Source organism: Oncorhynchus gorbuscha, linkage group LG13 (genome assembly GCF_021184085.1).
Source record: "Oncorhynchus gorbuscha isolate QuinsamMale2020 ecotype Even-year linkage group LG13, OgorEven_v1.0, whole genome shotgun sequence".
Taxonomy (NCBI): Eukaryota; Metazoa; Chordata; class Actinopteri; order Salmoniformes; family Salmonidae; genus Oncorhynchus; species Oncorhynchus gorbuscha.
Window position 1 is genome coordinate 62853252 of NC_060185.1, and position 13692 is coordinate 62866943.

Here is a 13692-nt window from a genome sequence, read left to right on the forward strand (position 1 = left end):
TTAGAATAAGGCTGTAATGTGGAAAATGACAAAGGGGTCTGAAGACTTTCTGAATTCAAGTCAGTCCATTGAAATAAATAAATTAGAGCCTAATATGCAGATACAGATACAAATACAGATATGCATCTGTTGGTCACAGATACCTTAAAAAAAGGTAGGGGCCTGGATCAGAAAACCAGTCAGTATCTTGTGCGACCACAATTTGCCTCATGCAGCACAACACATCTCCTTTGCATAGAGTTGATTAGGCTGTTGATTGTTGCCTTTGGAATGTTGACCTACTCTTCAATGGCTGTGTAAAGTTACTGGATATTGGCAGGAACTGGAACACGCTGTCGTACACATCAATCCAGAGTATCCCAACTTTGCTCAATGGGTAACATGTCTGTTGAGTATGCAGGTCATTGAAAAACTGGGAACTTTTCAGCTTTCAGGAATTGTGTACATATCCTTGAGACATTGGGCCGTGCATTATTGGGCTGAAACATGAGTTGGAACATGATGGCGTCTGATGAATGGCATGACAATGGGCCTCACGATCTCGTCACGGTATCTCTGTATATTCAAATTGCCATCGATAAAATGCAATTGTGTTCGTTTTCCGTAGCTTATGCCTGCCCATTCCATAACCCCACCGCCACCATACACGCTGTCTGCCATACACGCTGTCTGCCATCTGCCCGATACAGTTGAAAATGGAATGAATCCGTGAAGAGCACACTTCTCCAGCATGCCAGTAACCATCAAAAGTGAGTATTTACAGTCAGGTTAAGACCTTGGTTATGATGACAAACACGCAGATGAGCTTCCCTGTGACGGTTTCTGTCAGTTTGGTCAGAAACTCTGATTGTGCAAACCCACAGTTTCATCAGTGTGGCTGAATGTGGACGTCCTGGGCTGGTGTGGTTATACGTGGTTTGCGGTTGTGAGGCCGGTTGGACGCACTGCCAAAATGTCTAATACAACGTTGGTGGCGGCTAATGGTAGAGAAATTAACATTAAATTCTCTGTCAACAGCTCTGGAGGACATTCCTGCAGTCACCATGCCAATTGCACACTCTCAAAACTTGAGACATCTGTGGCATTGTGTTGTGTGACAAAACTGCACATCTTGCCTTTTATTTTCCCCAGCACAAGGTGAACCTGTGTAATGATCATGTTTAATCAGCGTCTTGATATGCCACACCTGTCAGGTGGAAGGATTATCTTGGCATAGGAAAAATGCTCACTAACAGGGATGTGAACAAATTTGTGCACATTTGAGAGAACTAGATTCTTGTGCATATGGAACATTTCTGCCATCTTTTACTTCAGCTAATGAAACATGGGACCAATACTTTACATGTTTTACATTTTTGTTCAGTATACCTCCATATAGACTGAGTGTAAAGAAACTTTAGCAACACCTGCTCTTTCTGTGACATAGACTGACCAGGTGAATACAGGTGAAAGCTATGGTCCCTTATTGACAGGTCCCTTGTCACAGAAGGTCCCAGGTCCCTTGTCACCTGTTAAATTCACTTCAGTCCGTGTGTGAAGGGGAGGAGACAGGTAAAATGAGTCATGTTAAGCCTTGAGACAATCGAGACATGGATTGTGACCGCAGTAAGTAATAGCTTTTTGCCAGTACAGGGAAACAAGTGGGATGAGGGTAACAAGTGAGTTATGCTTCAGTAAGGTTGTCTTCTTAACGTTCAGAGCTATGTTTATCAACTGTGCCATAGAAATGGAAAGTAAATCACTGAAAATAGATGTTGTGGTAGCAGCTGCAGAGAAATAGTTGGGTATACGAGATTTAACTTAGGATGAGTTACAGGGTGTGTTGAGGGGTGGTGTCCCGTCCTCCTAGGCTGTTGGCATGGGCAGGAGCAGATAGGTTCCTGAGTGGCACAGCGGTCTAAGGCACTGCATCTCAGCGCTAGAGGCATCACTACAGACAGCCTGGTTTGAATCCAGGCTGTATCACAACCGGCCGTGATTGGGAGTCCCATAGGGCGGCGCACAATTGGCCCAGCGTTGTCCAGGTTTGGCCGGGGTAGGCCGTCATTGTAAATAAGAGTTTGTTCTTAACTGACTTTCCTAGTTAAATAAAGGTTAAACTTTTTTTACTTTTTTTTAAAAATAGGGTCAAAGTAGTGGAATGGTGGTAGTGGGTTTTAATGAGTGTAGGTGGCAACAGCATAGATGTACCCGGGTGTATGAGATTTTACTGATTTTTAAGAGTTAATTGGGTGATTTATATTTTCATGAAATAGTGGTATGTAGGTGGCGGTGTATGCACCTTTGAGTTGGATGCGATCCGCCAACCCAAACTCAAAGAACATGAGGAAGAAGACAGGGATTGTGTATGTGTGCCATTTAGATGGTGAATGGGCAAGACAACATTTTTAAGTGGGTTTTTCATGCATTCTTGTGTATCAAGAATGCTCCACCACCAGTGGTGTAAAGTACTTAAGTAAAAATACTTTGAAGTATTTAGTCGTTTTTTGGGGGCTATCTGTACTTTACTTTGACTTTTACTCCACTACTTTCCTAAAGGAAATCCTTTACTTTTTACTCCATCCATTTTCCCTGACACCCAAAAGTACAGAAACATTTTCACCCAAAAGGACAGAAACATTTTCCAATTCACACACTTATCACAAGAACATCCCTAGTCATCCCTACTGCCTCTGACTCACTAAACATAAATGCTTCCTTTGTAAATTATGTCTGAGTGTTGAAATGTGTCCCTGGCTATGTAATAAAACAAGAAAATTGTGCCGTCTGGTTTGAGGAAGGCAAAATTATTTTTTACTTTTGGAGTCAACATTGGCCAGCATCCCTGTGGAATGCTTTTGACAGCTTGTAGAGTCCTCGCCCCAACGAATTGAGGTAGTTTGAGGGGGAAAAGTTGTTCCTAATATTTTGTGCATTCAGTGTATACATCCATACGTTTTCTAAACTGGTACCGGGCTACCTCAGAGTCTTTTGAGGCTTGTGGGCATCCTAGAGCTAAACAACCAACTTGTACAGCACCAGTCAAAAGTTTGGACACACCTACTCATTCAAGCGGTTTTCTTTATTTTTACTATTTGCTACATTGCAGAATAATAGTGAAGACAAACACTATGAAATAACACATATGGAATCATGTAGTAACCAAAAAAGTGTTAAACAAATCCAAATGTATTTTATATTCCCCAAAGAAGCCACCCCTTTGCCTTGATGACAGCTTTGCACACTCTTGGCATTCTCTCAACCAGCTTCATGAGGTAGTCACCTGGAATGCTTTTCCAACAGTCTTGAAGGAGTTCCCACATATGCTGAGCACTTGTTGGCTGCTTTGCCTTTACTCTGCGGTCCAACTCATCTTAAACCATCTCCATTGGGTTGAGTTTTGGTGATTGTGGAGGCCAGGTCATCTGATGCAGTACTCCATCACTCTCCTTCTTGATCAAATAGCCCTTACACAGCCTGTAGGTGGATCATTGTCCTGTAGAAAAACAAATGATAATCTCACGAAGCGCAAACCAGATGAGGCTTATTGCTGCAGAATGCTGTGTTAGCCATGCTGGTTAAGTGTGCCTTGACTGGGAGCACTGGCCGCGCTGGGCAGACTGGGAGCACTGGCCACGCTGGGCAGTCTGGGAGCACTGGCCGCGCTGGGCAGACTGGGAGCACTGGCTGCACTGGGCTGACTGGGAGCGCTGGGCAGACTGGGAGCACTGGCGGCGCTGGGCAGACTGGGAGCACTGGCGGCGCTGGGCAGACTGGGAGCACTGGCGGCGCTGGGCAGACTGGGAGCACTGGCGGCGCTGGGCAGACTGGGAGCACTGGCGGCGCTGGGCAGACTGGGAGCACTGGCCGCGCTGGGCCGACTGGGAGCACTGGCAGCGCTGGGCAGACTGGAGACTCCGGCAGCGCAGGAGAGGAGAAAGGCTCTGGCTGCGCTAAACAGGCGGGAGACTCCGATAGCGCAGGAGAGGAGAAAAGCGCTGGCTGCGCTGAATAGGCGAGGCGCACTGGAGGCCTGGTGCGTGGTGCTGGAACTGGTGGTACTGGATCTAGGACACGCATAGGAAGCCTGGTGCGGGGAGCTGCTACCGGAGGACTGGTGTGTAGAGATGGCTCTGGATAGACCGGACCGTGCAGGCGCACTGGAGCTCTTGAGCACCGAGCCTTCCCAAGCTTACCTGGCTCGATGCCCACTCTAGCCCGGCCAAGAGGAAGGACTGGTATGTGCCGCACCTGGCTCTGCACCCTCACTGGAAACACCGTGCGCTCCATAGCATAACACGGTGCCTGCCCGGTCTCTCTAGCCCAACGGTGAGCACAGGGAGTTTGCGCAGGTCTCCTACCTGGCATAACTATTCTCCCTTCTAGCCCCCCCCCCAATAATTTTTTGGGGCTGTTTTTCCGGCTTCCAACCGCGTCGCCGTGCTGCCTCCTCATACCTGCGCCTCTCCGCTTTAACCGCTTCTATTTCTTCCTTGGGACGGCGATATTCCCCCGGCTGCGCCCAGGGTCCTTTACCGTCTAATTCCTCCTCCCATGTCCAAATCTCCAAGTGGTGCAGCCTCTCCCACTGCAACTGCTCTTCACGATTAACAGGGAGAGTAGGCTCAGGTCTGACTCCTGACTCAGCCACTCTCTCTCTGCGCTCTCCCCCGTTACTTTCGGTTTTCGCTCTGCGTCGCCGTGTTTTCCTTTTAGACTCCATTCCTCTATAGCCCTCTTCGCACTGCTGAAGCGAATCCCAGGCGGGCTCCTGCACTCTCTCTGGGTCGGCCGCCCACCTGTCGATTTCTTCCCATGTCGTATAATCCATGCTTCTGCTGTCCATAACGTCCTCCTTTAGCTCCTGCCAGTTCACACGCTGCTCGGTCTGTGAGTGGTGGGTGTTTCTGTAATGACGTTCATCTGTTGTAAGAAGAGAGTCAGACCGAAATGCAGCGTGTAGGTTACTCATGACTTTAATGAATGAAAACGGTACGTGAAATAACTGAAATACGAAAACAACAAACGAAACGTGAAACTAATTACAGCCTATCTGGTGACTACAACACAGAGAAAGGAACAAACACCCACAAAATACAACGTGAACTCAGGCTACCTAAATACGGTTCCCAATCAGAGACAACGACAAGCACCTGACTCTGTGTCATGCAGGTGAATGAGGACCCAAAAGCGACTTGGCGAAAACAGAGTCTTTAATCCAGTAAAGTAATTCTACAAACATAAGACATAATTCCACTCGTAATGACGAGAACAGACTGGAACTCGACAAGAAATGCAGGTTGCCTCGGGAAGGCACTTGAACCTAGCAGACTCAGACACCTGCTCTCCACGCAGCATCTGAGGGAAACACGACACGACAGGGCGATACACAGACACAGCACGGTGAACAATAGACAAGGATCCGACAGGGCAGGAACGGAAAACAAGGGAAGAAATAGGGACTCTAATCAGGGGAAAAGATAAGGAACAGGTGTGGGAAGACTAAATGATTGATTAGGGAAATAGGAACAGCTGGGAGCAGGAACGGAACGATAGAGAGAAGAGAGAGAGGAAGGGAGAGAGAAAAAGGGGAACGAACCTAAAAAGACCAGCAGGGGGAAAATGAACAGAGGGAATAGCAAAATGACAAGACAATCTAAGACAAAACATGACACTCTGATTGAGAATCGCCTCAGGCAGCCAAGCCTAACTAGACACACCCCTAATCATACACAATCCCAATGCTAATAAAACCCCAATACGAAACACAACATATAAACCCATGTCACACCCTGGCCTACCCAAACATATAACAAAAACACAAAATACAATGACCAAGGCGTGACACACCTTTCCATATTGGTGTGTAGCCCAAACTGTTTGGACGATTCAGACGTTTTCGCGATGTCTCGGGGTCTGGCAAACATCGCTGTAGCTCGGCCACCTTCCACCGCAGATGCGGAAGGCCGCCATTGGCAGATGTGGTGGATTGAGACGCAGTTCCATGCAAAACAGATTGTTTGAGTGTAAACAGACAGATTTTGATGGGGATTTTTCCCATCATGCTAATTAGATTTCCACTGAGGGTGCGGACATCAACTCTATTATTGCCCACAGAGTGAGTCCATGCAACTTATGTGACTTGCTAAGTTTGCTCCTGAACTTATTTAGGCTTGTCATAACAAAGGGGTTGAATACTTATTGACTCACGACATTTCAGCTTTTCATATGTAATTAATTTTGGCTCTTGATGAGAGCAGCGGTCTTAGGCACTGCATCTCAGTACTAGAGGCATCACTACAGACCCAGGTTTGATTCCAGGCTTGGGCTTGGCCCGGGTTAGGCCGCCTAGTAAATAAGAATTTGTTCTTAACTGACTTGCCTAGTTAAATAAAAGTTAAATAAATATAATTTGTAAACATTTCTAAAAACATAATTACACTTTGAAATTATGAGGTACTGTGTGTAGGCCAGTGACAAAAAAGCCCTATTTAGTTTTCAATTCAGGCTACTTTCTGAAGGTACTGTATATCATATAGAAATGTAAGCACGGTTTGAAACGTTTATGTTTTAGTCAAAATATTTGATCTGTAAGGGCTTCATGCGGTCAATTTGCAGTGTACAAATGATTTGTAATTATGTTCCGGCCCCCTGACCTTCCGCTCAAGAAAATAATTGTCCCGCTGCTGAATCTAGTTGATGATCCCTGCTGTAATCCCACCCTCCCCCAGCACCCACGACCCGTGCTGCAATTAACATTTACCACAAAATTACAGTGAGACAGCAGGAGATGTAGGAAGGAAGAGGGATGGAGTGCTGGGGAGGAGGAGCGAGAAGAAAGGAGAGTAATGAGAAAACATTCATTACAATGGTAGGGATAGATAGAGGAGTTTAACAAAGAATAGAAAGGGAGGAGTAGACAACTTTAGGGATTGTGATGTTTTGTTGGGGACACAAGGTGAAACAATATACAAAATGAAACACTTGGCATAGCTTTGTATTCAGAGATGGTACTCTACTGTCAGTATCTGGGAGAGGTTGTGTACTGTAAAGTCTCCTCTGTCTAGTTTGACGTAGCCTCCATGTGACCTAGCCTCCTTACTCCTTCCGTTTCCCCCAACAACAGCCAACAAGAACTACGTAAGTCCTTAAAAGCATTCGTTACCCCAGAAAGGAAAGAAAAGGGAGCACTCGTGTCTGTATAGATCTGAGTACATTTTTGGGATAACAAGCAGGCTTACGTAGTAAATCAAATCAAATCAAATCAAATTTATTTATATAGCCCTTCGTACATCAGCTGATATCTCAAAGTGCTGTACAGAAACCCAGCCTAAAACCCCAAACAGCAAACAATGCAGGTGTAAAAGCAGAGGGGTAATGCTGAATGTAGCGCGTTTTCGGTACACCTTCCCTTTTTAAATCCTGTTGGAGACATTAACCGTGCCCCCCCTCTCTTCTTCTTTCCTCCCCTTTTCCTCTGCCCCCCTGCCCCCCTCTCTCCAGGCTGTATGAAGGGAAGGAGCAGAAAGAGTTTGAGGAATCTCTACGGAGACTATTCGAGTCCATCAACCAACTAATGAGGAGTGACCACAACACAACAGTCTTGCTGCAGGTAAACACTCCAACTTCTCTACCTCTCTCCTCTCCTAATGCTCTACAGTACATGTATCTGTCTCTCCATCTTTTTTTTTTTTACCTTGCTCATTTATTGATATGACCTCATGTGTCCCGATTTCAGGTTTTATGATTCTTTCCCATCCATGTGCATGTCTCGCACTCTCTCCCTCTCTGCCTCTGCCCTCTCTCTCTCTTTGTCGGTCTCTCTCTGTCTCTCTCTTAAGGTGGCTGCTCTGAAGTACCTACCCACAGTCTTGCAGGATGTGGAGACAGTGTTTGACGCCAAACTCCTGAGGTGAGTGCTACCCTCTGCCGCCTCCACAGGAATAGTAAATAGAACCGCTGTCGACATCGCTCAGAGCCTTCCCAGGGTGCAACGTGAAGTGACGTGTCTCTCACCTCAGTCACCTGTACCTAACGTCCACTAACTTCCCCTCTGACCCCCCATCCCTCTGGCTGATAACTGTCTCATAACGTTGTCTCCACAAAAACCCAACAAAACAAAACAGTCTAAAACACTGTCTCTGTCTCCCAGCCCTCTACCAAGGTCACAACCTTATTCCCCAGCTCTCTTTAACTCACAGTGACTCGTCACAGCTTCCATTAACCTTTCATGAACCCCTCAAAGACAGACAGCCTTGCCTTTACAGTACCCATAATGGACATAGATGTGACTCTACCACATCTCCAGACCTTTTAGCTTTATAATGAAATGGGTCTCGAGTCTCCTTATGGCAGACAGACGTTTGGTTCCAGCAAACCACAACATCTTTATTTCAGGTCTGACCTTCCCGTGACCTGTGTCTGAGACTCTCTGAGGTGAGTGTGTTTGTGTATATGTGTGTGGGGGTGTGTTCTTTTCTGGGTGTGTGGAACTCTGTTCAGACAGTCCAAACCTGTCTGGTCTGTTGTATCTCTGGAGTGGTTGAGTGTCAACACAATGTCATGGAGGTGTTACCTAAAACACCTGGCCACCTGCACCAGAATGATAGTGGCGAGAACAGACCAAACACATAACGCACCGACAATCAAGGTGATGTACTGTAGACTCAACGAACCACAAACAATAATCTTAACAGTGACTCTAGGAACAAATGCCCTAAAGATCTTAATGGTGATATTTCAACTGTTTATTGCAGTGCTCCGGGTCCTTACGGGAGAGCCATAACTTTGGTTTAATAAATGAACACAAACACCCAGCAGGTCCGCGCCTAGGAGGGTTGGGACGTGGGCCTCTGTAGTACAGACAGCCTTATATAATACAATAGCATGATTTTTCCAATTTGTAATTAGATTGAAATTAGAGAGCCTAATTAGCACGCGATGCGCCACGGATCAGCTCTCTCTACTGTCTGAAAAGTGGTTGGCATTATCATTTAATTTGTTGTTCATCTAGCTAATGAAAGTACTGTGTCAACCACATTAATAAATGGATCTGCAGAATGGATGCCCCCATGCTCAATCTCCCTAAGAAGCTGCCGAGACTTTGTAACTGGCTCATTTCATTCTTATTTGATTGGATTCCGGGCTGAGGGTGACAGCACCTTGTCTCGTCATTAGTGTCCGTCGCTAGTTCGCGAGTTTGGCTCATCTGTTTCCACAAGGTCTAGCTAGGGGGGAGGGGGGGGGTTGTTCTTAATGTTTTGTACACTCAGTCAGTACCCAAAGTAAAAATACCTTAATAGAAAATGACTCAAGCACAAGTGAAAGTCACCCAGTAAAATACTACTTGAGTGTAAGTCTAACTGTATTTGGTTTTAAATGTACTTCAGTATCAAATGTAAGTGTAGTCTCTAAAATATACTTAAGTATCTAAAGTAAAAGTATAAATCATTTCACATTCCTTATATTAAGCAAACCAGACGGCACCATTTTCTTGTTTTTAAAATGTATGGATAGCCAGGGGGCGCACTCCAAACACTCAGACATCATTTACGAATGAATAATTTATGTTTAGTGAGTGCCAGATCAGAGGCAGTAGGGGTGACCAGGGATTTTATCTTGATAAGTGTGTGAATTGGACCATTTTCCTGTACTGCAAAGAATTCAAAATGTAACATGTACTTTTGGGTGTCGGGGGAAAATGTATGGAGTAAAAAGTACATTATTTTCTTTAGGAATGTAGTGAAGTAAAAGTAGTCAACAATATCAATAGTAAAATACAGATACCCCAAAAACAACTTAAGTAGTACATTAAAGTATTTTTACTTCAGTACTTAACACCACTAAAATAAATCTCATAGCTCATATACTCTCTTCTCTCCCGAGCCTGCTCAGGTCAGAATGGCAGTTAATGTCTGGTTCTGAATTACATGTGTAATTTCAACTGCTTCAAATATCTGATTCGATAAACGATCAGGCACTCAGACTGATAGGTGCTTCTGTAACCTGAGTAAACTCAACTCATTGCACTGGCGCCATCGTAGCCTTGCCCACAACACGTGTTCACCGATATCCCCTTTACTTTCAATTCAATTTGTTCTTTTTTCAAGACCTGAGGCACTTTTTCAGTTACATTCCCGATGCCCAAGAAGAAGAAAAAATCCCCACCTAGTTTCCTAGTACATATGGAAATGAAAAAGGTTTATGAATGACATTTTGGAGGATTACTGAGAAAAGGATTTGACTGTAACCCTCTGTGGGGGTTACCCGGGAACGCCAGTGGGGGAAATATACCATTTGGGACACATCTCTAGTTTCTGTGCTGTGTATCTGTATCTGTATCTCTTCTCTCCCGAGGCTGCTCAGGTCAGAATGGCAGTTAATGTCTAGTTCTGACTTACATGTGTAATTTCAACTGCTTCAAATACCTGATTCGTAAAAGATTAAACAAACGCGTCGGAAAAAGGAGAAAATACTTTTACTCTACATGGAATCAACCCACGTGCTACGTGTTTACAATTGAAATGAAAGTGTTTAATTAAAACGGTAGCTAGAGACTTTGCAATATTGCTCTTCTAGCCTTGCTGAACAATTGATCTAATTCTCCACTTCCCCACCCTCTCTCGCCCTTTCCTTTCATTTTCCTTTCACTGTCTCTCTTTCTCCCTTTCCCTCTCCCTTTACCCTCTCTCCACACCCAATCCCTCTCCCTCTTCCTCTCTCCACACCCCCTCCCTCTCCCTCTCCCTCTTCCTCTCTCCACACCCTCTCCCTCTCCCTCTTCCTCTCTCCACACCCCCTCTCTCCCTCTCTCCTCTCTCCACACCCCCTCTCTCCCCCTCTTCCTCTCTCCACACCCCCTCTCTCTCCCTCTTCCTCTCCACACCCCCCCTCTTCCTCCCTCCACACCCCTTCTCTCTCTCTTCTCTCCACACCCCCTCTCTCTCCCTCTCTACACACACCCTCCCTCTCCCTCTCCCTCTTCCTCTCTCCACACCCCCTCTCACTCCCTCTCTCCACACCCTCTCCCTCTCCCTCTTCCTCTCTCCACACCCCCCCTCTCCCTCTCTCTCTCTCTCCTCTCTCCACACCCCTCTCTCTCCCTCTCTCCACACCCCCCTCTCTCCTCTCTCCACACCCCCTCTCTCTCCCTCTCTCCTCTCTCCACACCCCTCTCTCTCCCTCTCTCCTCTCTCCACACCCCATCTCTCTCCCTCTCTCCTCTCTCCACACCCCCCGCCTCTTTCTCTCTCCACACCCCTCTCTCTCCCTGTCTCCTATCTCCACACCCCCTCTCTCCTCTCTCCACACCCCTCCACCTCTTCCTCTCTCCATGCCTCCTTTCCTCTCTCCAGTCAGTTGCTGTATGAATTCTACACCTGTATCCCTGCTGACAAACTGCAGAAACAGAAGGTGTCCTCCATGGCCGAGATCGTCAGCAGCAAACTCTTCGAAAAACAGGGTAAGACAAACCTCCTTGGTAGACAACGGACCAATGACTGACCTCTATGTTAACTACCATAGGAGCAGCCAACCAATCGCACACCTCATCTAGAAAGAGGCTAAAACTCGGCCTATTTGGGTAGATAGAGAAGGGTCTGCCCAATGTCAGACGCAAGGTCATACAACCTTGACTATTATGAGAACATCCTACATCACCATTTACACACACTACAACCCCACTTCACTCCCTCGCCTTCCCTCCACTCAGAATCTATTATGAAGGCCTTACTGGCCTGTAGTGGTGTGATAAGTGGCAAATCGACTCCCTAAGTGGCCCCCCAGTCAGATTGATGGAAGACTCTGGGTGCTACTGTTCTCTAATTGGCTCCTGATAAGTGGTCCGAGCTGTCGCCACAACGCCAGACACAACTGACAGATTGCTATTGTTGTCATCGCTCTGCTGTTTGTTTTTAAACTGATATCTGCATGAATATGTTAGAGAGAAAGAGAGAGAGAGAAAGCAGATGGAGAGAGAGAGAGCCCAGCAGCAGCTGAAGAAGCTTGTTGGCAGTTAAACAGACATCTACCCCCCTCCCCTTCATCCCAGTAACACCTAACACCCCCATCCTCTCTCCTCCCTGCTTCACACTCCCTGGCCCATCTTTGTCTCCGGGTGACGGATGATGTTGTAACTGGGGAGTGTGTATGTGTGTGTTTGTTTTGTTGTGTGTGTGTTCCGTTGCCGGTTTGCCGTTGATGATTATCGATGTTGTTTTTGCTCGACGTTGCCGTGGGTGAGTCATCAGTCAGCCGTGGCCATTAGCTGCCAGGTATTGTGGGTGAATGGTGGAGAGGAGCGGGTAGAATAACGGGGAGCTTGACGTGGCGCGACACGGCGCGGCCTGGACACTCCTCCCATATTGATTATTGTGGCGTTGATTAATTCCCCCAGGGCTCCGGACACCCTGCAGCCGATGGCCAACTGTCACTGTACCCAGAGTCACCAACCACCACACACTGCATTAATACAGGGAGAGAGGAGAGAGGGAATGGAGGGGAAAGAGGGGGAGGGCGAGACGGAAGGGAGGGGAGAGAGGGAGAGGGAGGGGGGAGATAGAGAGGAAGGTAGGGAGGGAGTGATGGAAGGGAGAGGAGAGAGAGAGAGGGAGGGGGGAGCGAGGGAGATAGAGAGGAAGGGAGGGAGGGAGTGAGGGTAAGGGCAATGTAGAGAGAAGGGGGAGAGATTAAAGAAAATTGTTGATGGAGAGAGAGAGCGAGAGAGATTGGATGACAGGGATAGTGGGGCAGATAGCGTGACGAGAGAGAGAGAGAGAGAGAGAGAGAGAGAGAGATTGACCTCTGTGTTTGTTAGCTGGATAGATACACACAAAGTTCATGTATATATTATCAAGACCTAATCATTCCTCATACCATCAGCTGACCTTTGACTCTCTCTATACCCGTCACCCTGCATAAAAACACAATTCCAAGGTTCCCTGTTTGACTGCCTTGTTTATCTGTTTATTTATTAATTCATTCCATCTCAATTCAGAGACTCAGCCCTAATTGAGGGCTGACTCTCGTTTTAATTAAGATGTATTTGGCATTGTAAATGTAGGCCTGTTTGTGGTGGGAGCATTTAGGCCAGTGAAATATGCAGGAGGGAAAATTATACATTTATACCAGCTAATGGCTTCTGGTCTGCTATCACTGCCTCCCAATACATATTTAATCTACCTGCCTGCCTCCCACCATTCACTAGGGACACACTGAGTGACAGGGGAGAGATGGAATAGTGTGCGTGTGACCGGGGGGATATATTTATGTGTATGTGATTTTGCAATGTGTGTGTGTTTCTTGGGCTGGTTGTCTCTGTCCTAGGGTTGATGACACACAGTTGGACCCATGGACCGCAGGTAACATTTGAACAGATTGGATTTTCTCCCCTCTAGATTTATTTGACATATGTTCCATGGATTAAGGAGCCTGCAGGCAGATACTGTACACACGTACACAAGCACGCACATACACACATGCATATACACACACACACACACACACACACACACACACACACACACACACACACACACACACACACACACACACACACACACACACACACACACACACACACACACACACACACACACACACACACACACACACACACACACACACACGTTTCATAAGGGTTAATCTGGTTCTGGTTTCCCCATAATTAAATTACATTCACGAGAAGCATTACGGCACAATTTAGCCAAATTATTC

At 46.5% G+C, this 13692-nt stretch overlaps 1 protein-coding gene across 1 annotated transcript in view; it reads left to right on the top strand.

The window, feature by feature from the left end:
* LOC123993286 (dedicator of cytokinesis protein 2-like) overlaps positions 1-13692 on the top strand; it is a 198533-nt gene that overhangs the window by 31551 nt on the left and 153290 nt on the right. Inside the window, exons 22-24 of the mRNA XM_046295238.1 lie at positions 7483-7591; positions 7821-7891; positions 11334-11440. Of these exons, the coding sequence (XP_046151194.1) occupies positions 7483-7591; positions 7821-7891; positions 11334-11440 (287 nt within the window). The remainder of the gene's footprint in view (positions 1-7482; positions 7592-7820; positions 7892-11333; positions 11441-13692) is intronic.